General features: G+C 45.6%; 1 protein-coding gene across 1 annotated transcript; it reads left to right on the forward strand.

Annotated features, from left to right (window-relative positions):
* The first annotated feature begins 18,792 nt into the window (after window positions 1–18,792).
* Window positions 18,793–20,833, forward strand: LOC124660936 (cysteine proteinase inhibitor-like). The gene is made up of 3 exons (XM_047198787.1): window positions 18,793–19,060; window positions 19,410–19,605; window positions 20,667–20,833. Exons 1-2 carry the CDS (start codon window positions 18,845–18,847, stop codon window positions 19,602–19,604), a joined length of 411 nt encoding a protein of 136 aa, XP_047054743.1. The 5' UTR covers window positions 18,793–18,844; the 3' UTR covers window position 19,605; window positions 20,667–20,833.
* Window positions 20,834–23,322: the final 2,489 nt, after the last annotated feature.

Raw genomic sequence — 23,322 nt, forward strand, 5'->3', positions numbered from 1 at the left:
ATCCAGGTGTTGCAGTCCGGCACGTATGTGCACACGTATCCATGTGGAATCTCCTTGGGTGGCTCATACAGGAATTGGTAGTCGCATGAATCACCTCCAACCTTGTAGACGACGTACGCTGGTGAACCTTGTTGTTGTGGAGCTGCAAACGTGTGTTGCAGTGGTGGCCTTGTGTAGAGCGGTATCTCCCCTTGGTGAGTTCCTAGAGCAGGACCTGACGGAGAGTACTTGTGCTTCATGACTTCTTGCACCACATTGAGCGCGACACGCTCCAGAGTATTCACCAAGCTCTCAGCATGCCGATGAAGAGAGTGAGCAACGACATAGTTGACTTCCTGTCGCAGGGCTCTGGTACGTTCGTCCGAAGGGAGAGACAGATCTAGTCCATCTAGCGCACCTTTGGGTTGGAACCCTTTGAACTTGATCCCGTGCAACGGGTTTTCTCAAAAGCGCCGATGAGATCGGCTTCCAAGATGGCCTTGAGCTCATCATATCTCTTCTTATGCTCAGGAGGCAGATCTTCGTATTTGACCGTTTCTTCCGCCATCTGAGACGCAGATGTCGACGTGGTTGCTGCGGAAGATTGTCCCGATGTCCCACCGGGCGTGCCAGAATGTGTTGCCTGCCAAAACCCACCGGCGAGCAGTGGTTAAGCAACACGAAGAGCCGGGAGGCTTCCAAGGCGGCAGCGGGCCCTGGTCCCTCGACGTCGTCCCGCAAATGCTCCGGCACACGTCCTGGCGGTTGCAAGGGCATGCCACCTGACCTATACCTGGTCAGGAAGGTGTTGGATTGCTTCGATTAGTTCCCTGCATGGCAGACACGTAAACATTAAATACGAGCCCTATCGGCTCTCAGGTTGCCCTGCGGATCGGCTCAAAGAGCCGATCGCCCCATGGTTCATGTTGGATTTTCAATGACATGGGCATCCTGCTTGATCATAACAAAGCTAAACCAATCTACGACAGTTTAGGGTTTTCACCGTATGATCGGAACATCCTACACGTAGTTGAGCCTAATAGACACGAAAGATAATGGAAAGCTAACCCTAAAAGAGGCCTAAAAATCAACATTAAGTTAATTCCCGGAACATCCCTCTTAGGACTAACAAACCACACCTAACGCACTACCGGATCGTTCAACCCGTTTGCAAGGCCTAACCATACGGATATTAAACCAATCCTTGAAGAATCAAGGAGCAACTATAACGGATCGGATCTACTAAACAACGAACAAGCAAGATGCTGCCCTTACACCTTGATAGGTGTAAGGGCAGCTAGATATTGAGGGACGGCACAGCTAAGCAGATATGCGCAAGAAAAACATCTATGCAAGCCCCAAAACAAGGTAAACGAATAAACGTTGTGCTGCCTAGATCGCAAAATGCGATCTAGGCAGCATGATGCTTACCCGGGAGAAACCCTCGAAAGAAGGGGTGGCGATGCGCCTGATTTGTGTTTGTTGTGAACGTGATTGTCCTCCTTTTCCGATAACCCTAGATACATATTTATAGTCCAAGGGACTTTCTAATTCGGGCGTGCACCTAACCGTGCACGAGTTAAACTCTATCTTTTAATCTAAACTAAGATACGATCTACTATATTACAGATACATAGGCAATTAAGCCCAAACTCTTCGTGCAAGGCCGCTTCAAAGATGTTCCACGCATGTATCCTTCTAGCCCATCTTCACTTACGGCCCATCTCCTGATTTGGCCAAAATCTGGTGATAACATACTCACCTGTTGCCAGATTGACCACCATTCGAGTGCTACTATCCTTGGCTGCCTCACATGGTCTTCTCGTTCATCAAATGGATGTTAAGACTGCTTTCCTAAATGGAGAGCTTGAAGAGGAAATTTATATGGAGCAGCCTGATGGATTTGTAGTAGATGGTCAAGACGGAAAGGTGTGTAAATTACGGAAGTCTTTGTATGGGCTTAAGCAAGCGCCTAAGCAGTGGCATGAGAAGTTTGAAAGAACTTTAACCGCTGAAGGCTTTGTTGTAAACGAAGCTCACAAGTGTGTATACTATCGCCATGGTGGGGGCGAGGGAGTTATTCTTTGTCTCTATGTCGATGACATATTGATTTTTGGGACCAGCCTTAATGTAATTAAGGAGGTCAAGGAGTTCCTATCTCGTTGTTTTGAGATGAAGGACTTGGGAGTAGCTGATGTGATCTTAAACATCAAGTTGTTTAAGGATGACGATGGTGGGATTACATTGCTTCAGTCCCACTATGTGGAAAAGATCCTGAGTCGCTTCGGGTATAGCGACTGTAAATCTTCTCCAACGCCTTATGATCCTAGTGTGATTATTCGTAAGAATAAAAGAATTGCTAGAGATCAATTGCGATATTCGCAGATTATTGGCTCGCTTATGTATTTAGCCAGCGCCACAAGGCCTGACATCTCCTTTGCTGTAAGTAAACTCAGCCGTTTTGTGTCTAGACCTGGAGATGTTCATTGGCATGCTCTTGAGAGAGTCTTGCGCTATCTAAAAGGCACCGCGAGCTATGGCATTCACTATACTGGGTATCCAAGGGTACTTGAGGGTTATAGTATTGCAAATTGGATATCTGATGCTGATGAGACTAAGGCCACAAGTGGTTATTTGTTTACACTTGGAGGTGGCGCTGTTTCCTGGAAGTCTTGCAAGCAGACCATCATTACGAGGTCAACTATGGAAGCAGAACTCACGGCATTAGACACAGCCACTGTTGAAGCGAGTGGCTTCGTGAGCTCTTGATGGACTTACCTGTGGTTGAGAAACCAATACCCGCTATTCCTATGAACTGTGATAATCAAACTGTGATCGTCAAAGTAAACAGTTCTAAGGATAATATGAAGTCATCAAGGCATTTGAAGAGGAGACTGAAAACGAAAATGAGAAACTCCGGAGTTATAGCGTTGGATTATATCCATACGTCTAGAAACCTGGCAGACCCCTTCACAAAGGGACTATCACGAAATGTGATAGAAAATGCATCGAGGGAGATGGGTATGAGACCCACACTATGAGCTGCCCACGGTGGTAACCCACTCTATGTGATCGGAGATCCCGTGAATTAGAGATGGGAGACAAGCTGTTGGTCAGTTGGGAGGAGAGTATATATCCCTATAGCAATTTTACCACTCCGTAAGATGCTATACTCTCCTAATCTGCATGGCAGGTTGATAATTATCTTAATGTGTTCTAAGTAGCTTATTTTAGCAGAGATGTTGTCCTGCAGAACATCTTTTGAAGAACACACCTATATGAGTCCGATTGTTAAACATCGCAATCTATGAGAGTTGGGTGCTCTCCAGTAAACTCATGAAAGGCCACTGGAGTATGACGTATAAGCTCCAAACCGCGAGGAAGCCTCGCGGCAGCCTAGTATCGGTCTAGGCTTTGTATGAAGCTAGTGCGCGAGAAAAATTGTAGTTCAAGGCATAGTCCACTATCCAAGTTGCAATCTAGTGTAATATGAAGCTTTAAGTGGAAGTTCAACTTAACAGTCTCCACGACATACCGGTATATAAAACAATGTTCGGAAACTTATTGATGAGATGTGCCAATGAGAGTTTGTGGGGGATTGCTGGAATTTGTGGGCATTTGGCCTTTGGCCCATGGCCCATTATCAAATTCTGAAACTCACATGGCCCATATCATAAATCAGTGGCAGCACTAGTGGGGGCTAAAGTTTAATTCCACATTGCTAGTTGGGAGAGAGTTGGAGTGGTATATAAGGTGGGCTGTTCTAGTCCTAGTAAGTGAGTGAGAAGAGAGAGAGCCCTCGCGCACTCCTCCTCCTCCTCCGCCGCCCGCCTCGCCTCGCCACGCCTCGCCTCGCCTCGTCACGACACGTCGCGCCGCGGGCTGCGGGTTGCGGGAATCTCGCCGAGCCGAGCTTATCTTTTTGCTGTTTGGGAAATTAATTGTGTAATCAATCACAATTATGAGCCATTAACGGACGCGTTAACTCAGCCGTTTTCGTTCCGGTTTTTCTGGATCGTGAACTCGTACGTGGGCTGCGTCCCACGACCTTCCCGAGCCGCACTATATAAGCGCGGACGAGAACCCTAGCCTGTACGTGACACATATGCGACTACCTGTTTCCAGTTCATTGCAAGTCTACATTGACGATGTCATAATAACATCAAAGAAGGGGTCGACTCTGATCGAAGATTTGAAGGAAACCTTCGACAACCTCGACAAGTTCTGCCTCAAGCTGAACCCGACAAAGTGCTCTTTTGGAGTTCCGGCAGGAGAACTTTTCGGGTTTTTAGTATCAGCAAGGGGGATTGAAGCTAATCCCGAAAAAATCCAGGCCATCGTTACTATGAGAAAGCCAACAAAATTGAAAGAAATATAACAGTTAACGGGGCGAGTCGCAGCTTTAAGCAGATTCGTCGCCAGGCTAGGAGAAAAGGCATTGCCGTTCTACGCATTGATCAAACAGGGGGAAAAATTTCAATGGAACGAGGAAGCAGATAGGGCTTTCGAGAACCTCAAGCGGACAATTTCGACACCACCAATCTTGGTGGCGCCTAAAGAGAAAGAATATCCTTTTATACATTGCAGCCACACCTCAGGTGGTCAGCACAGCCCTAGTAGTCGAGAGAGAAGAAGAAGGGAAGCTTCATGGAGTTCAGAGGCCAGTATATTTCATCAGCGAAGTACTGTCGCCTTCAAAACAGCGGTACCCGCAATATCAGAAACTGGCGTATGGAGTATTCACGACAGCAAGAAAATTGCGACACTATTTTTCGGCGCACCCGATAATAGTGGTCAATGAAGCTCCCTTGTCAAATATATTGAACAACCCAGAAGCTACGGGTCGTGTCTCCCTTTGGGGAATAGAACTTTCCCCTCGGGACATCACGTATGAAAAAAGAAAGGCAATAAAGTCGCAGGTTTTACCAGATTTCATTGCAGAGTGGATGGAGCTACAAAACACGGGGCCTCCAGATTTATCGAGAACTTGGACCATGAACTTCGTCGGGTCCAAAAGGTTGGAAGGTCTTTGGAGCAGGCGTGATATTGGTATCACTCGAAGGCGACAAGTTGAAATATGTCTTAAGGATGACGTTTCCAAATGCGTCTAACAACGAAGCAGAATATGAAGCCCTCATACACGGGATGAAGATGGCGAAAGCTTGTGGTGCAACCCGATTGAAAATCTTCGGCGACTCACAATTGGTGGCACAGCAAGTTATGAACCAATGTGATGCAGTCAACGAAAGTATGATAGCATATAAAGAGGTGTACAATGAGCTGGAGAAATTGTTTGATGGATGCGAGGTAAACCACATCAGCAGGCTAAGTAACGATGAAGCCGATGTTCTTGCAAACGTCGGGTCACAGTGTCTCGCGATTCCTCCAGGCGTGTTTTGGGAAGAGATAAGCGAGAGATCAACAAAGCCAGCGAAAATAAAGAAGGAGAAAAAAGAGAAATCCTCGAGTACCACCAAAGACCCAGCAGAAGAAGAAGAGGAGCAGGAGCTAGTCATGATGGTGCAAACTCCATGGATGCAGGCTTATATATCATACATCCTAAGGAAAACAATACCCGACGACCCAGTTGAAGCAAGGCGAATAATTAGGAGATCAAAAGCTTTTACTGTGGTAAAAGGGGAGTTGTACAAACGAAGCATTTCGGGCGTGCTACAGAGATGTGTTACACCCGAAGAAGGAAGAATCATCCTGAAAGATGTGCACGAAGGAATATGCGGGCACCACGCAAGCAGCCGAGCTATTGCGGCTAAAGTTTTCAGAGCAGGATTTTATTGGTTAACAGCAATCGAGGACGCGAAGGAAATAGTGAGAACTTGCGACGTGTGCCAAAAGTTTGCCGCCAAACCTCACTCTCCCGCAGCAGAACTTATGCCAATCCCACTGTCTTGGCCCTTTGCTCAATGGGGCCTCGACATGGTGGGAAAACTACACAAAGCTTCGCCAGGAGGTTATGAGTATATGCTTGTCGCTGTCGACAAATTTACAAAGTGGATAGAAGCAAAGCCGATAAATTCACCGGACGGTGCGTCGGCGATTAAGTTCGTGAAAAGCATCGTCTTTAGATTTGGAGTCCCTCATAGCATTGTCACAGACAACGGCAGTAACTTTACGTCCAAGGAGTTCAAGGCATATTGCGCAGAAGTAGGCATCAAATTGAGTTTTGCGTCTGTCGCACATCCACAGACCAATGGTCAAGTCGAGAAAGCTAATGGCATCATCTGCAATGGTATCAAGAAGCGTTTGCTGGGACCCTTGGAAAAAGCTCGGCATACTTGGCTGGAGGAGTTGCCAAGTGTGTTGTGGAGTATTCGAACAACACCAAATACGGCGACGCAGGAAACACCGTTTTTTCTGGTCCATGGAGCCGAAGCAGTCCTGCCGATAGAAATAGAGCACGATTCTCCAAGAGTCACAGAATATGATGAAGAAACTTCGAGAAAAGCTCTGGAGGATGATGTCGATGCACTTGATGAAGCTCGAGACGAAGTCCTGTCACGAGTCGCCAAATACCAACAGGACCTGAAAAACTACCACAGTCGACGATTGCGGCCAAGATCCTTCCAAGTTGGCGATTTGGTTTTGCGACTCAATCAAAAAAGCCATGAAAAACTAGAGTCACCATGGCTCGGACCCTACATCGTCACAGAAGTAATCGAAGGAGGAGCATACAGAATCAAGGACAAGAAGACGGGGATTGCCGAGCCAAATCCTTGGAACGTGGCGCAGCTCAGGCGTTTTTACGCTTAAATATAGTCTCATCTGTAAACATACAATGTACTGAAACGCCCGCGAGTTTTCAGACGCACTCTTTTCCTTTTTCGGGGCACCGAGTGGGGCCGGGAAAGGTTTTTAATGAGGCGGGCTCGTGGTGCTGCAATATAATAAAAATAGTAGAGATATACTTTTTATTCGTCGACACACTTGGGGGCTCCACACCTTCAAGTCTCAAAATACATACAATACAGACAAACTAGACTTACCGAAATATTTCGCCTTGGTATAATAATACCTCGCCAAATACATAAATCGGAAGCTAGTAATTTTAAATATAGTACACACGTCAAAAATCTCATTGCTTTGGTCCAAGAACCTTTGCAACAAAAATATAGAACTCCGACACTAAAATACTCGAGGGCTTGCAGTCCATCAAGATGTCTTATTACAACAGAAGGAGAAATCCTCGAAAGGGAAAAAACAGTACAAATTCTAGCCAAAAGGCTCGGGGGCTCCAACAATATAGAGCACTTTGAAATATACAACAAATTTCTTTGACAAGGTTTTGCCATATGGAACAAATCAGTCAAAACCTAAAATACTATCTATTGACAAGCCTCTGCTTGTTTTATGCTCAGCATAAGATCCCTTGACGAAGAATTCCGAGTCCATCCGAAGAAGCTCATCTATCATCGACTCGGCCACAGGAGTCACCATTTCATTGATTGTGTCAATATCATTCTTCCGCCGCGATTTTTTCGCCAGGCAATCAACGACAATCTTCGTCAGGTCTAATTTTGGATGGCAAATATTTATCATAATCATGGCGAATCTTGCTCCAGCAGTCAATTGGGCTCGCACAAAATTATGAATACGAGGAGCATCTCTGAAGGTCTCTAGCAATTCAGGAAGAGTTGCAGGAACCTCATTTCGAGGAAACAAACTCTTGAAAACAAGGGTTAATGTTGTCGTGCAAAAAGTGAGAAATTCGCGCACTTGGCAAGCACGATCTTGGAACCTGACAATCTGCTGGGTTCGTTCAGGGGTGGCCCAAAATAAACAGCCATGGTTAAGGGAAAGGTTGACAAGAAGATTCGTTCTCTCGTTCACTCTTCGATCTTCGGCGGCAGCATCAAGAACCGAGCCTATTAGGCAACAAGGCAAGAAACTTGGAAGAAGGCACAACAAAATAAAGAGGAGGCATCGTGAGGTTGGAGATACATACCTAACATATCCGTGCTAGCTTCCAACATTAGCTCGAGCATGCTATTTTCTCGGGTAGTAGCTCCTTTTGCTTCCAATACAGCAGTATCCTTGGCAACCATAGCGTCTTTGGCTTGTTGAAGAGCAAGTTTCTCTTGTTCAGACGCTTTCCGAGATTGTTCCATCATTGCCAGAGTTTGTTTCTTCATGGATTGAAGTTGTTGTCGAAGTTCTTGTAAATCTTCCGACAAAGGTTTGATTGAAAAACCTTCAAGGAGATTATCATCGACTAGTATTTTCTTCGAGAAGGAAGACGCAGGCGCAGCATCAGGAGAGCAAGGGTTGATCGAATAATTACCAAATATTAACTGGAAAAGAAAATCCCAGGATCAATGATAGTACCAAGAGGAATTTCATTGATTTTAGAAAGTTTACACGGACATTACAAAAGAAGTTCTCCAAAGGGATTGACAGGGTAATTGTCGCCAAGGCTAGAATGGCGACAACAGCAAAAGAAATAAAGAAAACAAAATGTAGAAAAAGCAAAGGCATTCAATTAGACCTCCGGCCTTGACGAGCTAGGAGTCGAAGATGGTTTGATCCCGAGATAGGCCAGGATTTTCTTCGTATTCAGCTTTGCCGCCTTGATCAATGATCGCCATTGTGCTTGCTCTATCTGCTCCGTGTTGCCCACTTTCGCCCAGTCAATGGACTGTTGACTATCAGCAACCAAGGCAACAGTGCTTTCAACGGCAACCTTCATATTTTCATGGCGCATCTTCAGCCCAAGATCTTCGGGAGGATTAAAGCACTTGGCAAGAGCAAGGAAAGTTGCGGGTTCCTCTTTCTTCGGGAAGAAATAGGGGAAGAGCCGCGACAGCCCTGTCCTGGCTTCATCAATGCCCTCACGCGCTTCTGTCCCATGAAATTTAAGGAACGAAATAGCGTCAAGAAGAGGATCATTGTCGGGATCTTCAAGTTCAAATTCTTGAGAGGTCTTATCTGTCAAAATAAAAAAAATCCGATCAACAAATGAGTGCAAGAAAGAAAAATCCAAAGGATATGAAGTGGTTCAGATACTTACTGACAAAGCGACGATTTTGCGTCCTTAGACGTTTAGTGATCGCTTCTTCACGAGCAGATTGTGCAGTTATGTGCTCGCTTAACGAAGTCTCGGCATCATGCAGACGTTTCCGAAGATCTTCGACACCAGCAGCATCGGCCTTGGCTTTGTCAGCTTCTCGCCTAGCTTGAACGGCATCCGACTCGGCCTTCTTACGAGCCTCTTCACATTGCTCTAATTTTTGAGCAAGTGTATTAGCACGCTCGTTGGCTTCTGCCAGTTTTTCTGCAAAGAAAGTTAAGATTAGATAAAAACGTCGACAACAAAGAAGTAAGGAAGCAGAAGCAAAAAGAAGCAGCCAGGCACTACCTTCAGTTTTACTGGCGTAATCACGGTACCCAACGAATTGGGCACCGATGCGAAGAAGCTCTTTGATCATAGGCTATCAAGGAAGGACAAAGAAAGAAAATGTCGGTATAGAAAAAATGATGGCATGCAGAAGCAAACGAAGGAAATATAGATAATGACAAGCAAACTAAGAACTTACATCATCCAAGAGAGGGCTAGAGGAGCTACTCAATTGGAGAGTAGGCTCCGGGATTGTGTCAATCCTTGCCCTTTTTGGTGAAGGGACAAGGGGGCTTGAAGGAGGAGTAGCAGCGCCGACGTTTTGTTGAGGAGGCGAAGTTTCCTCTCCTTCAACTGGCGTCTCCGAGGCGACTAGAGTATGTGACGTGCTCGTTCGAGCCGCCACATCGGTAGCTGGTACTACTTCCTCATCATCACTACGATTAAATATCGGCAATATAAAAAACAAGATAGACAAAGATCTTCAAGAGAAATAAAAAAAGAGAGAAGGGGAACTTACGAACTGATGAGGGTCTCGAGATATGGATCATAAGCTGCCTTCTGGCGTGAAGGAACAGCTTCTTCGGGCTTGGAGGTGCCGGAATCTTCGACATCATTCCTTTTCCTTTTGTTCTTCGGAGAAACAGCAGGAGGAGGAGATTGTGCCTATGCAGTGGCTTCAGAGGCACCCTCCTTTTCATCAGATCCCGCAGATTTTCGAGAATCTGCGGGTTCATTTACAAAAGAGGGGGCATCTTCGTTATCGTCGGGGATAACGGCCCTTTCTTCGACTTCTCCACCTTCTGGAAGGGGAGGAAGCGAAACAAGACTTGGATGGTTCTATATAAAAATAAGGGAAGACGTCAAAAGAGGAGTAACAGCAAAAAATAACAAGACAATAACAAATTAAGTGACAATGTTTACCTGAGGAAGCGCATTGGTGGCGCTGTATGGTGTTACACGACAAGAGGAAGGGATAGGATCTTTTTTGTTGAGAGAGGAGATTTTTCGGACAAGCCTTTCCAAATCCTTGACTTCCAGATTCGTCGACAAACGATCTGTGTCTTCATCGCCGACATAATTCCGGAGAGGGTTTTGCGAGCTCGAAGAGGCTGCACTCTAGTTCTAAGGAAATACGCCGTAATTTGGATGCCTGATAATTCTTTTCCACGAGTATTCTGCAACTCATGGATGCGAGTCATCAAGGCCTCCGTCGAAGTTCTTTCTTCCTCGGTAGCTTCCGCGTCCCAAGAACGGCGGCGAAGGATTTTCTCGGCACCGTCGAAAGGAGGGATATTGTCTTCAGCGCATCCATGGTTCTCTTCCCGAATATACAACCACTTCTTGCGCCACCCTTGAACGGAGTCAGGGAGTTTGACGTCGAAGTAATTAACTGAGGAGCGAACGGAAATAACAACGCCGCCTATATTATAGGCGACATTGGGAGAGCCATTACGGCGACAGAAGAAAATGCGCTTCCATAATGCCCGGTTAGGTTGGACACCAAGGAAGGCCTCGCGGAGGGTGATGAAGATGGAGATATGGAGGATTGAGTTGGGCGTGAGGTGGTGAAGTTGGAGACCGTAAACAAAAAGCAATCCTCGAAGAAAAGGATGAATGGGGGCGGAAAGACCGCGGATGAGATGATCGACGAAACTTACCCGATACCCCATTGGAGGGGTTGGGTAGCTCTCTTCACTAGGGAAGCACACCGCCTTGGGTTTCTTGCTAATCCCCAGCTTCTTCGAGAGATTGATGTCCTGGTTGGTGATCTTGGACCTTTCCCACTCCGCGGTTCCTAGATCCGCGGCAGCCATTGATGATTCCGGCGTGGTGTGCCTGGTCAAGCGACGCGGTGGCATCAACAATGGCGGAGGAATGCAGCTGGGAAGAGATGAGCTCTGAGAGTTGTGGGGCGCAGGAGGAAGTTTTGCAAGTAGAAGCAGGGGAACGGCGCGGCGAGAGTGCTCGAGGTAGAAGAAGGAGATCCTATATAGAGGTGCGATGAAGCGGCGGACCGTTGGATGGAAAAAGTATGCGGCAGATGATAACCACGTGGAGACGAGGGTAAAACAGTATTTTAACATAGAGAAGTTACGGTACGTGCGCCAGAAAAAGCGGAGGACATGTGTCCCCCACCAGAACGACGTGTCAAGATAATGGTTACTTAGGACCCACAAGGCAGTGAGAGAAGCGGTTATCTCATATTCCCAAAAAAGAAATCGTGGTTATCATCAGCAACGACGTCATCAAGGTAAAAGAAAAGCTCGACTATGAAGCTTAAAGAGTTTATCGACAACGCAAGATTATTTCGGGAGCCTTTGATCAAATACAAGTTTTTGCCCAAATGCTCGGGGGCTACTCTGGAAAAGAGAAAATTTCGAGTATGACAAGATAGAATTGACGAGAGCCTATGACCAAATGCAAGCATTTGTTCATAGCCTCGGGGGCTACTCCCATCGGGAGCGCTGGTCGCGCACCCGATAAATAGAAAAATATCGAGAAGGATTATAAATATAGCGGCAAAGGATACTAATGCGTGGAGCCTACACCCAAGCACAAGTCCTTGGCTGTAGCCTCGGGGGCTACTCCCATCGGGAACGCTGTTCGCGTGCCCGATGAATTTTCATTGAAAGAAAGAAGTAGAAGTGAGTATATTTCGAGTTACACAGATAACTCTACATATACTCCCATCGGGAAGACAAAATAAGTCATCAAATATGACTCGATAAAATGTGCTATTCCAACAGCCGAAAAGCACTCGACAAAATATTCTCAGAGCGCTAAAAGTCGCGAATAAATCTCTGAATGCCGCAAAACTTTGCGAAGGTAAGACCCCAGATCCGTTCTGAGCGGCGTGGCACCGTCTCTGACGGCGGATTGCTACTATTTTCCGTATCAACGGATACGAAGAAAAATCCTAACGGACGCGTTAGGTACCCAGATAAAATATAGACTGGGACTCGACGGAATGGTAAGACCTTAAGCGGCACCTGTCGAAGTTTACAACAGTATCCCGAGATCATGTCCGGGGACGTGATTTTGAAGTAGGTTTTTGCGGATTGCCACTAGAGCAGTTAACTAGTACCTGATCCGTCAGATGAACTAGCCCCAACTACCGTTATCCCTGTACAAAATAGTGTTTGCATATCGAAAGATTATGTAATGAGTAAAATTGGAGATTTTCCCTGATTCTTCGATTCAAGAAAAATCTCGGGAGCCTATCGACATAGGCATCCCCAATGGGCCTGCCAAAGATGGTACCCGGGGTTTAATCAAAGCCCAGGACTCGAAGAATAAGAAGACTTGGAAGCCCATTTAGTGTTAAGGAAAGATAGTTTGTATTAGGAAAGATAGAGATTTGTAATCTTACGGGTTGGGTACGAAACCCTCCCGAACTCTGTAACTTGTGTACTACGAAACCCTCGGCTCCGCCTCCTATATAAGGGGGAGTCGAGGGACAAAGAATCGATTGAATCTACTGTCAACATAACCCTAGTTTTTATAATCGTCGAGTACTTTTCGGCTGAAACCTTCGAGATCTACTTGCCCTCTACTTCTAGCAAAACCCTAGTCTACGATCTGTAGGCATTGACAAATTAATCCTTTGTCAGCCGCCGCCTTCGTCTTCCTCATCCCGTCCGTCGGCGTGCACCGACTGCCGGGACAGTAGGCCTCCGGAACCCTGCCTCTCGTGAACCTGTACGGGTGAGGGGCAATCAGGTTTTTGGGGAGCGCTCCGGCGCGACTACCGTGCAGCACGACGTCGTCTTCGGACGACGAGTTTCTCCACACCGACAACTTCTTCCCGGACCTCAGCGACTTTTTCGACAACCTCAACATGGGCGACAACGACGCTACTGTGAAGTATGTGATCTTGTCGTCTCTCTTTCAGTTTCTATTAGAGTTCCTTCTTCTAGTATATGTGGTAGATGCGATCGGTTTGTCTACTTTAGATGTGATCTGTTCATCTATCTTACTAGACTGCACGTTTAGTTTATTTGTTTACATATTCATGATTTATCATTTACTTGTACGGATTATTTCATATGGAAATTTGCTTATATGTTCAACACCCATTTCATTTTGTAGAGGTGTTCACGTTGAGAATTTTGTTGCATTGTACAAATGTGAGGGGTAGTGATTGTTGTATGTCAAAAGGTATGTCAGGCTACCTATGCGGTCCTAGGATTTGATGCTTTATGATTAGTGAGCTTATGGCTTGTTTATATCGGTATTTGCCTGGTTTTTCATAAACTAAATGGGTATTTTTCCTCTCCTTAATTGATGAGGGCAAAAGATTTCCCCATTTCTAAAAGCATTGCTCATTTGCACAATTTTTTGTCTATTCAATTGAATGCATAGACCGATAAAATAGATAATTCTAAAGTACCTATTGTTATGGAAGGAGGAAAGTAATTAAACCCACGGACGATTGGTCAACAGGTGTGCCCCCAAAAAAGATCGTCCAACTTTTGTGCGATTTAACCCCCCTAAAACACCGTATTACTATTTATGTGTGACTGTATACACTATAGGAAACGAACAAGGGCCCGACGGCCATATCCTGTGCCGATGGCTTTTTGTCGAGGCCATCGGCACAGGACTCGTTCCTCACAGGCGCGGCCGTCGGCACACGATTGCCGTAGTCATAGGGATTCATGTGCCGACTGCCACCGTCGGCACAGGTTAGTTGTTGGCACAACCAGGGATGAGTGGAACCTGGTGTTTTCGCCCTGAAGGCGAGCAAACATCGTCGTCTCTGCCGCCTAGCCATCGGCACAACTTTCTTTTCTTCTTTTTTGCTCCACGCACCCCTTGGGAATGGCCTTTTTATTTTTTGAAAAAATATAAAAAAGGTTAAATTTTTAAAAAATAAAATCCTTTGAGATGACCATCAAAATGTTGAAAATATAAAATCCTTTTCAAAAAAAGGAAAATTAACGAACATGAATTTTGAATATTATGCAAAATGGCGTCATGTTCGGTAAAACTACTTTTCTGGTTGCATACTATTTCCGATGAAAACGTTTTATATGAAAATGTATCTACAGAAAAGTTACACCCGATTTCAACGGCCTAACGCGGTTTACCGATTTTTAAGATTCCTCAAATCAAAAGGGAAATAGGAGTTCTTTCAGATTTTAGTTTTTAATAAAAGAATTAGAAATTAAAATTTATTTTATTGTTTTAAGATTTATTATTAATAAACAATAATGTATTCATTGTTATTTAGTTAAATAATTGTTTAGAATTGAAATAATAAAGATGTGTGATATCATGGCCTAGAAGTTAATAGGATTGATAGGATAATATTGTTAACAAAGAAAAACTACTCTCCCAAAAGCTCATCTAGAAGGAAAGAAGAAGTTAAATGTGTTGGAATGGGAGTAGTTTAAGAATAAATGACCGAGTGGAAAGTTTAACTATTAATAAGTAATTCGACCTAATATTAAGCATGCTTTAAGATTAAACTATCAAACAATTTAGAAAATTGCCTCGAAAAATAATTTGAAAAAAGATTTAAAAAAAACTGAAAATTGATCCGGCCTGCCAACCTAGAGGCTGTGTTGATGGCGAAATGGTATGCGGAAAGTATCATTTGCTCCTCTCGTCGTTCAAATAAATTTAAAATCATGGTTTACAATTTTTTTAAAAATCTGAAAATAATTCTGCACATAGTTAGTGTTGTATCCCACAAGCATGTAAAATCATGACTTGAAATTCTTTGTATTGTTGGCTACACAAAAATGACAAATCTGATGAAATTTGGGGATTTGAAACATACTTCTACAGATCTACATTTTTGTTATTTTTTTACAGCTCAGAATACAAAGTATTTGGAATTGATATTTTACACGTTTGTGGGATAATTCATGAACTACATCCGAATATTTTTTTTCAATTTTTTTAAGACTCACAGATATGGTTTTGAATTTTTTGAACTAACCAGGAGCACTGGAGCGCGGGAGCACGAAATCTGCGTTCAATGGTATGTGCCTAGAGAGAATGCCGACCACATTTCTAGCTGCCCTTGACTAGTTCCGGTAGTGATATAGCTCGACATATTCTGAACTTGTTGGTACCGTGAGCTTTCTGAATCGCAAATAAAAAGTATCTGAATGTGTGGCATACAGCTCTGTCCACTGCGGTGCAATCAAGGCTCTAAATTTCTAGCTAGTGTCAAGGAGCACATGCGTGGCAGTGAATTGAGGAGGCCCGCAAGGTCAGGAAGAAGACTATAAGAACGAACGAACTCGCTGTTTCAACGCCTAGAAGTTCTGGAAAGATAAGAAGTGATCTGGCAGATACACGCATGCTCGGACCTATACGTGTCGAAGTTTGGGCCTGGCCGGTGACTTCGTGCCAAGCATTTTTCTTTCAGCTTTGCATTTTCCTTCCATTTTATTATGTCTGCTCTGCTCATTCGTTGTCTACCCGTAGGATATAGGAAAGAATCCCGATATGCGGAAATCCCCATCCTAGACCGAGCTACATGTAGCTTGATTTTTGAAAATTTCAAAATCAACAGTTTAAAGTTGTAAAAAAATCTGAAAATAAATCTAGACGCTTACAATGTTGTGTTCTACCATCTTGTAAAATTTTAACTCGGAATACCCTATATTCGGGGCTGTGCAAAAATGATAAAACATGACATCCATAATACTACCCTATATTCGTAGTAGTGAACAGTGCCATATTTCAAAATATAAAGATCTATCAGATCTTGTCATTTTTGTGCAGCTCTGAATATTAGTCATTTCGAGGTGAAATTTTGCACGTACATAGATCACAACATTGTCTACATCAAAATTGTTTTTTCAGATTTTTTTGGAACCTTAAAATGTCATTTCCGATTTTTTCAAAAAAAAAAAGAGCTACGTGTATCTCGTGCTACAAAAATCCACACTCATATGAGGAAATTCCCCATATGTTCTTTGTTGACTATGTAGCCAAAGAACTGAGTAGATAAGAGCATCTTCTATCGTCTTCCTTGGTAATCGGTCGATTGGAGAACGCGCCACATGGTCTCGTGTTTGGGTGTGTTTGTTTTCCGTCTCTTCACCCTTGCTTCGTTGCATTGCCACCAGTGTGGTTGGAACTTCCCTGCAACATCCTTTACTTGAGCATGCCTTAGGTGGTACTCTGCTTTGCAGACAGCAGCCACATCGCGTGTCCGAGCGTTGAGTTCGAGGATCCTCTGCCGCTCGGTCACCATGAGGAGGCGTCCAGCCTCCTCTATCGATGCCTGCTCGACAGAGATCCCGGTGATGAGGCGGGGATCGCCTCGCTGACCTCCTCTCGGTTACGGGTGGCGTCCCTAAGCTACCGCGGCTTCTGGTACAACAAAAGGATAACCACCTGCTCCAGTTTATCGGCTCCCACCCGTCGTCCCACTGTGCCTACTCCTCCGATGCCTCGCACACCGAGTCCACCATGAACGCCCCGCCCATCTCGGTGAACTCGTCGGAGTCATCGTCTGAAGGGACGGGCTGGAGTTGTAACAACATAGGCTAGGGTTGTGGAGTCTTGGCTAGAAGATGAGAGGAGGGTGTGAGGTTCTTCGTGCGGCGGCATGGCTTTTTATAGCCACAGACGATGCGGGAAACGGCGGGAGGAGGAGAAAGCGCGAGAAGGACGGTATGCATCATTGGGAAAACATTTAAGACACGCAAATTGACGCCGTTTTCTATCTGTCACACAGATGTTTTGACGGTTTAGACCTGGGGTGCTCTAACATCCTGCCCTATGGAGAAGAAAAGGAACCCACTTTGAAGAAAAATATACTCCGTATCTCTTTATCACAATGTTGCCATCGCGAATAACATAGCGTGAAACGTAGGCTGTCAACCCTTGCGAGTTTGCGGAGAACGAACGTGGTGTCGGCGGACGTGCTAGGCGAGACTCCGACCGGTCATAACCGAACCGAAACCGAAAACCGAATCCGAAAAAACCTAACTGCACCTGAAAATTCGGTTTTTTCAGTTTCTGGTTAAGGTTACAGTTACCAGAAACACTAACCATATGATCCTCGGTTTTTTCGGTTTTAAACCGAAAAACCGCGGTTTTGACCGAAATTAACCGAAGTGTCCGCGCAAGGCAAGGCCCAGCCGCGGACTGCCCAGCGGCCCAGCCCGACAACCGCGCAAGGCCGGACCAAACTCTGGCTCCGTCGCTCGGCAAGGCAGCGCGAGTGCGCGACACACACGCAGACGCGAACCAGGCAGAACTGCAGAAGGGGCGGCGCGAACCCTAGTTCTGCTGGCGGTCGGACTGGCGGCGCACCTTCCCCGGCCGTCCGGCGACGCGCTCCTCTATCCAGCCGCCGCCGGCTCCTCCCATCTGGCCATCCCCGCCCCCTCCTAGCCGGCCTCCACTCTATGGCGGCCCACACCGACCACCACGGCGACCTGCGGCGACCACCGCGGTGAGCCGCGCCGACCACCACGGCTAACGCCTGACGGCCCCACCTCGGCACATCCAGGCTCCGTCGCCGGTCATCCCCTACTCGGCCCTGAGGTAGCAATCCCCCAGTCCATCACTGACTACTCTGAAAATGCTTTGAGAAATTTCAGTGTTTTACATGTCCCTATGTATGATACGGAAATATATTTTGTGTTGGTCCTGAACTCCTGATGGCACTGCAGCTTCTCTTCGCACACTGGATGAGAGCCCAGACATTAGTGTGCATTTGTATTGAATATCCTACTGAATTAGCATCACGGCCTGAAACAATGTGCATTTATATTGTTTATGGATTATGAAACCTTCCGTACTAATTATCTTATGGTGTTTCACAATGTAGAATTTGGATGCCTCGAAGTAGATGATGATGAGATAATATCGGTGGATTGATCTTCATGCGTGGAGTCTGGTGTGGGAAGCTGCTAAATGTTACTGGTTCCTGTAGGCTGTAGTAGTTGTTTGTTCCTGTGTAACTGTGTTACTGACTTGATGTAGTAGTTGTTCCAGAGTTCCTGTAGACGTGTGGAATATTCAGCTTGATCAAATCTTTTGAGTTTGGGACAGAATATATTATCCTATGCAACTGTGATTTAGTGACTTATATCTCTTATATTTTTACATGAAGCAAAAAGGTCATGCCAAAAAATATCACTCGAGTGAATGCTTACCGAAAGTCATGATGCCAAAAGTTGTTCCCGCTCGTCATTCAAAAATTCGCGTCGACTTTGGTTAATTTGGTTATTACCGAAACCGAACCGAAAGTTATTGGTTATTACCGAAACCTAATCGTATTCTCGTACAAAACCGTATTTACCGAAGTATTGAAATCGTATTTACCGAAAAACCGTATAAACCGAACCGATTTAACCGATTTAACCGAATGCGCAGTTATAGGCGAGACGATGCACGGCCCTGCTCCTTCCGCTCCCGTGCCCCGTCCACGCTTCCACCGCATCGTGTGTCCCCGCACAATAATTTCGACGACGAGTCGTGTCCTCCCCAATATCGGGCCAGGCCAATCTGCTCCGCTATAAATCCCGACCCGGATCCATGGAGGTTTGGAAATATCGAGTCCTGGGATCGGTAGCTGCCCTGCTCTTACTGCTCGCCATCGTCTTACCGTTTACTCAGACCGAGACCAAGGAGGCGAGCATGGCTGACGGGGCGCTGGTCGGCGGCATCAAGGACTCGCCGGCGGGGCAGGACAACGACCTCCACATCGTCGACCTCGCCCGCTACGCCGTCAACGAGCACAACAACAAGGCCGTAAGCCCTCTCTCTAGTGAACTGAATCTGTGTTCAACAGCCTGATGGCTCGATCGACACACCTTTGGTCAACGATCCTCTCCCACTCTGGAAGTAACACATCGATCTATGTTAATTTTGCTGTTGGAGATCAAAGTTAGTATGCTATTAAATTCGACTTTCCCTTTTGCGAAGAACATCAATTTTAGTTCTTTAAATCATACGAATCTGTCCAATTAGATGTGTAACCATGACCTTATAGCGTAGCAATCAAAGTCGCTCCTCCTAGATTTGCCGGATTGGTACTTTTCCCCATGTGAACGGAGCATTTTAGTTGGACTAATTATCTTGGTGGCGCTGCCCTGTGCAGAATGCTCTGCTGGAGTTCGAGAATGTGGTGAAGGTCAAGCAGCAGGTTGTTGCTGGCACGATGTATCACATTACGGTTCAGGTCAACGAAGGAGGGGCCAAGAAGCTCTACGAAGCTAAGGTGTGGGAGAAGCAATGGGAGAACTTTAAGGAGCTTAAGGAGTTCAAGCCTGTCGAGGGTGGTGCGAGCGCCTAAGGTAAAGACTGTCCTCTGTTTGATTTTGTATATACCATCCAATGAAATAGACTATCCTCTGTTCGACGTTGAATCCCATCAATCAAAATTTCATTAAGATTGTGTCTAAATTTTTCTATATCCATAAAAAGATGTTATAAGTTTTTCTAAATTTGGATGTATCTAAATTTAGAAAAATCTCCGACATCTTTTTATGGACGGAAGGAGTATATATGTTCCACTTACCAAAGCATTAGGATTGTGCTTTATTCCCTTATTCCGAAAGAACATACCATGTGTGATGTTTTGCTCCAGTTAATTTTTTTTTTTTTGAAAGGTCCAGCAATCACTGGCTCAATATATTAGCAGGTAGAAACAGCATACAAAGTTGCCCTTGGGTGAGGATGAAAGATAAAAGAAATGAGAAAAAAACTATGAACTAGGAACTAGGAGGCAGCAAAGAATTTATGGGGGCTCGAACATGAGCTTGCGCAAGGCCTTTGCCCCAGCGAACGCCCACTCCTGGGCTTCATCTTTGATGAAGGAGATGACCTGCTGGACCGATCCCTCTTTGTCGCGAAAAGTTCTTTCGTTTCGCTCTCGCCAGATGTGCCAACATGTGAGAAGGAAGAGTGAGCTGACCCCTTTCCGATGGATCATTGGGGACGCCTCTAGCCATTGCTTCCGGAAAGTTGTAATGCTGCTTGTGGCACTATGCGCAGCGTTGAGAACCCCGTCACAGTGAGGCCATGTAGCAATGGTGGTCCAAATCTCTCGAGGGAAAGGGCACTCCGTGATAAGATGTTGGGACTTCTCAAGGTTACAGGCTGCAAGCAACTATGCTTCTCTTTGCCGTGTGATAACATAAGCTTCATGATCGACCATTATGACTATCGAACTTCTAAAAACAACCTTGTGATGTAGCCACACAAAGATGCTCACTACTCCCTTTCCCCCAGACACTGCATATTAATTAGATAATTGTTCATCCTGCATTGCTAGAGAGACTAGACAAACGTTGTTCACAGCCTTGTTCATCATTTATTTGTAGGGAGCTGATAAATTTCAATCTTCTAATTTCAGGGACGTCCCAACTGTGCAAGCTTATGCAGATATGGTGTGGATATTGCTGACAATCGGACATGCTTCCACGTGTTCTGTTGAGTATATTATCAAGAATAAGTCTGCTTCTTGCAAGTTGTTCTAAATACAGCTCTGAATAAAATCTGAATCGTACTAGTATTGTGCAAGGCCTTGTGTTTCACTTATTTTACCTTTCGAGCACAAAGCTTTTAAGCATATATTTTTACATAACCCTGCCAACGTTGGCTTGAGCCTATGTGAGAAATAGTTTGGATGCATCTGATCGATCTATTTGTAAATTAGTGGCCCAATATGTAAGGTTGGTTAACTGCTCTGTCTTGCAACTCCATCACCCAGGCCCCGCTTGGAACGGGTGTAAAATTAGTGTGTCCATTGGTATTTAGTTCGAACTTTCAGCTAAATACCCGTGGGCAGACCAATTTCAGTCCCTAAGTGTTTTTTTTTTGTTTTTTTTCTGAACCCGATCCCGAATTTCCCAAACCTGAGTATCACATCCCAAATAGCCCGAACTAAACACGATAGCCCAATAAAAGTCCCGCAGAAACCTGTGGCCCAGCCCAATATCTCCCCACGAAGTGCAAACGCTACCATGTGTGTGCCCCACTCTCGACCTGACCCGCCCCCCTCTCTCCTAGTCTCAGCTGCCACTGCAACACAACACCACGGCCGTGTCGATCCGTTGCCGTCTGATGCGCCCACCAGTCGCCGCAATCGAGGCCGTCGGCTCTCCCACCCTCCCCTCCCAGGTCCTTACCTTCCGCTGCATGGCCTATAACCGGTCGCTGCTCATCTTCCCGACGCGACGAGACGACGACATCTCCAACTTCCCTGATATCACGTCTCCTGAAATGGTTGCACTAGACTGATTGTGGAGGGGCAACCTTCAACTCCGATTGATCGTGGAGGGGGCATGCTGCGGTTCCTTTTGCTGGCAATTTTTTTCTCAGTTCTTTGTAATTCGGGCATTTTGGGATTACCTGAAGCTGAACCCGAATTTCCGGGTACCAGAATTGTCTAGCAAATTTGGTATCTAGACTCCAGAACACGTGGAGTACACAAATTTCGGGGGTCAATTTTGAAAACTCAAAATAATTTTATCCCAAATTACCTGATCCAAAATTTCGGAAACCCCAGAACGCCCAGCCTGATTGGGTGTATTCTTTAGGTGCTAGACCAAGACATCCTTGTTACCAATACTCCTAATATATCCCCTTTTACTTGCAAAAAAAATATTTTGGTTGTTTCATTTAACTTTACCACTTCAGTTCGTGCACTGGAGGCAAAAACAAGCGTCTCTGAACCTGTGCGGCCACGTCGGGACGCACCGGGCAGCCACCTCCTCCTCTCCTCTAGTCCACACACGCACGCCGCGGTTGTCGCGAACATCGCTGGGCAAAGCCCTAGTGGCGCGGTGACGATGGTTCTTCCTTGGCCAAGATCTAGAGAGGGACATCGGCGTCCATCTGTTCTTCTTCAACGGCGGTGCTGCGGGATGGCACGTCTCATTGAGCTGCAGTGGTGGGTGGTGCAGGAGGCCAGCTGCTAGCGATGGAGGTGCGAGCAGGCTTGTGTTGATCCCAGATGGGTTTGGACGGGCCAAACCCTAAACTCCGATGTCCCGTGCAACAACTTGTTATCTCCGACATCAGCACACATAGATGATATTGGTTCATCCCCACAACACGAGGAAGGCTTGAGCGTCGGCCCTGGGCATGGTAGTGGCGGCCTGCTCCTCCGCCAGAGGTGGCCGGCCAACTGAACAAAGGCAGCGGTCCTACGATTCCTCTTGCACCGAGACGAAGATTTGCTTGATGCTTGTTCGCATTAACCTGGCCAAATTATCGAGTTTCGGACCTGCAGATTGATTGTCAGATCGGATGGGATTCGGTCACACACAACCGTGTTTTTCGGACCATTTGGTTTCAGAGGGACCGATGTCTTTAGTTCCATGGTGAAGTCAGTGCCGGAGAATGGCATGAACGCCAAAATCGGAGGACTAGTAATGATGGTTCTAGCCTTGGTGGCAATGAGGAACTGGCTTGGTGATTTTTGACTTGGAGCGGCGGCATTGGCAAGTGGGGGCGACAACACATGAGAAGTTCACATTCCAAACTTCAGGGCGAAGATCCAAGGTCTGGTCTTAATTGGTTGTGCCTGATAATGGCCTAGTTGAAGGCATTGTTTTTGAGAGTGTGGACTTTCTCCTGGGTGAAAACCTATGATCAATGATTAGGGCGACGACGATACTTATGCACTGTTTTCTTATTAGAGGCATCGATTTTGAAGAGGATGGATTTCTAGTGATGTCTTGGTGGTGTTTAGCCTACTGCTACATGAAATAGATTGCTGCAGCGAAACTTTTTTTATAATTATTCTTTCTTTTTTGGCAATGTGCTTCTATATTGTCATTAGGCCATTGCATCGTTGCAGAGGCTTGGTGTAATTAATATCTTCGTGATATTAATATATTCTGTTTATCAAAAAATCTCTTTCTTTGGCCTGACATATTATATCATCCCGTTTGATCTTGAATTATATAGAAAACCGACCTAGTCATGGCAGATTTGTAGCTGAAGATTAAACCATCGGAGTAACAACTTAGAACCTTCCTTAATCCTTATCAAGTGGGCCGTGT

The sequence above is a fragment of the Lolium rigidum genome, chromosome 6 (genome assembly GCF_022539505.1).
Source record: "Lolium rigidum isolate FL_2022 chromosome 6, APGP_CSIRO_Lrig_0.1, whole genome shotgun sequence".
Lineage (NCBI taxonomy): Eukaryota > Viridiplantae > Streptophyta > Magnoliopsida > Poales > Poaceae > Lolium > Lolium rigidum.

Excerpts from the sequence above, each read along its gene's own strand:
- LOC124660936 (XM_047198787.1), top strand. The coding sequence starts at position 18,845 with ATGGAGGTTTGGAAATATCGAGTCCTGGGATCGGTAGCTGCCCTGCTC. Across the intron at positions 19,061-19,409 it reads ACGAGCACAACAACAAGGCC|AATGCTCTGCTGGAGTTCGA; the intron begins GTAAGCCCTCTC and ends TGCCCTGTGCAG.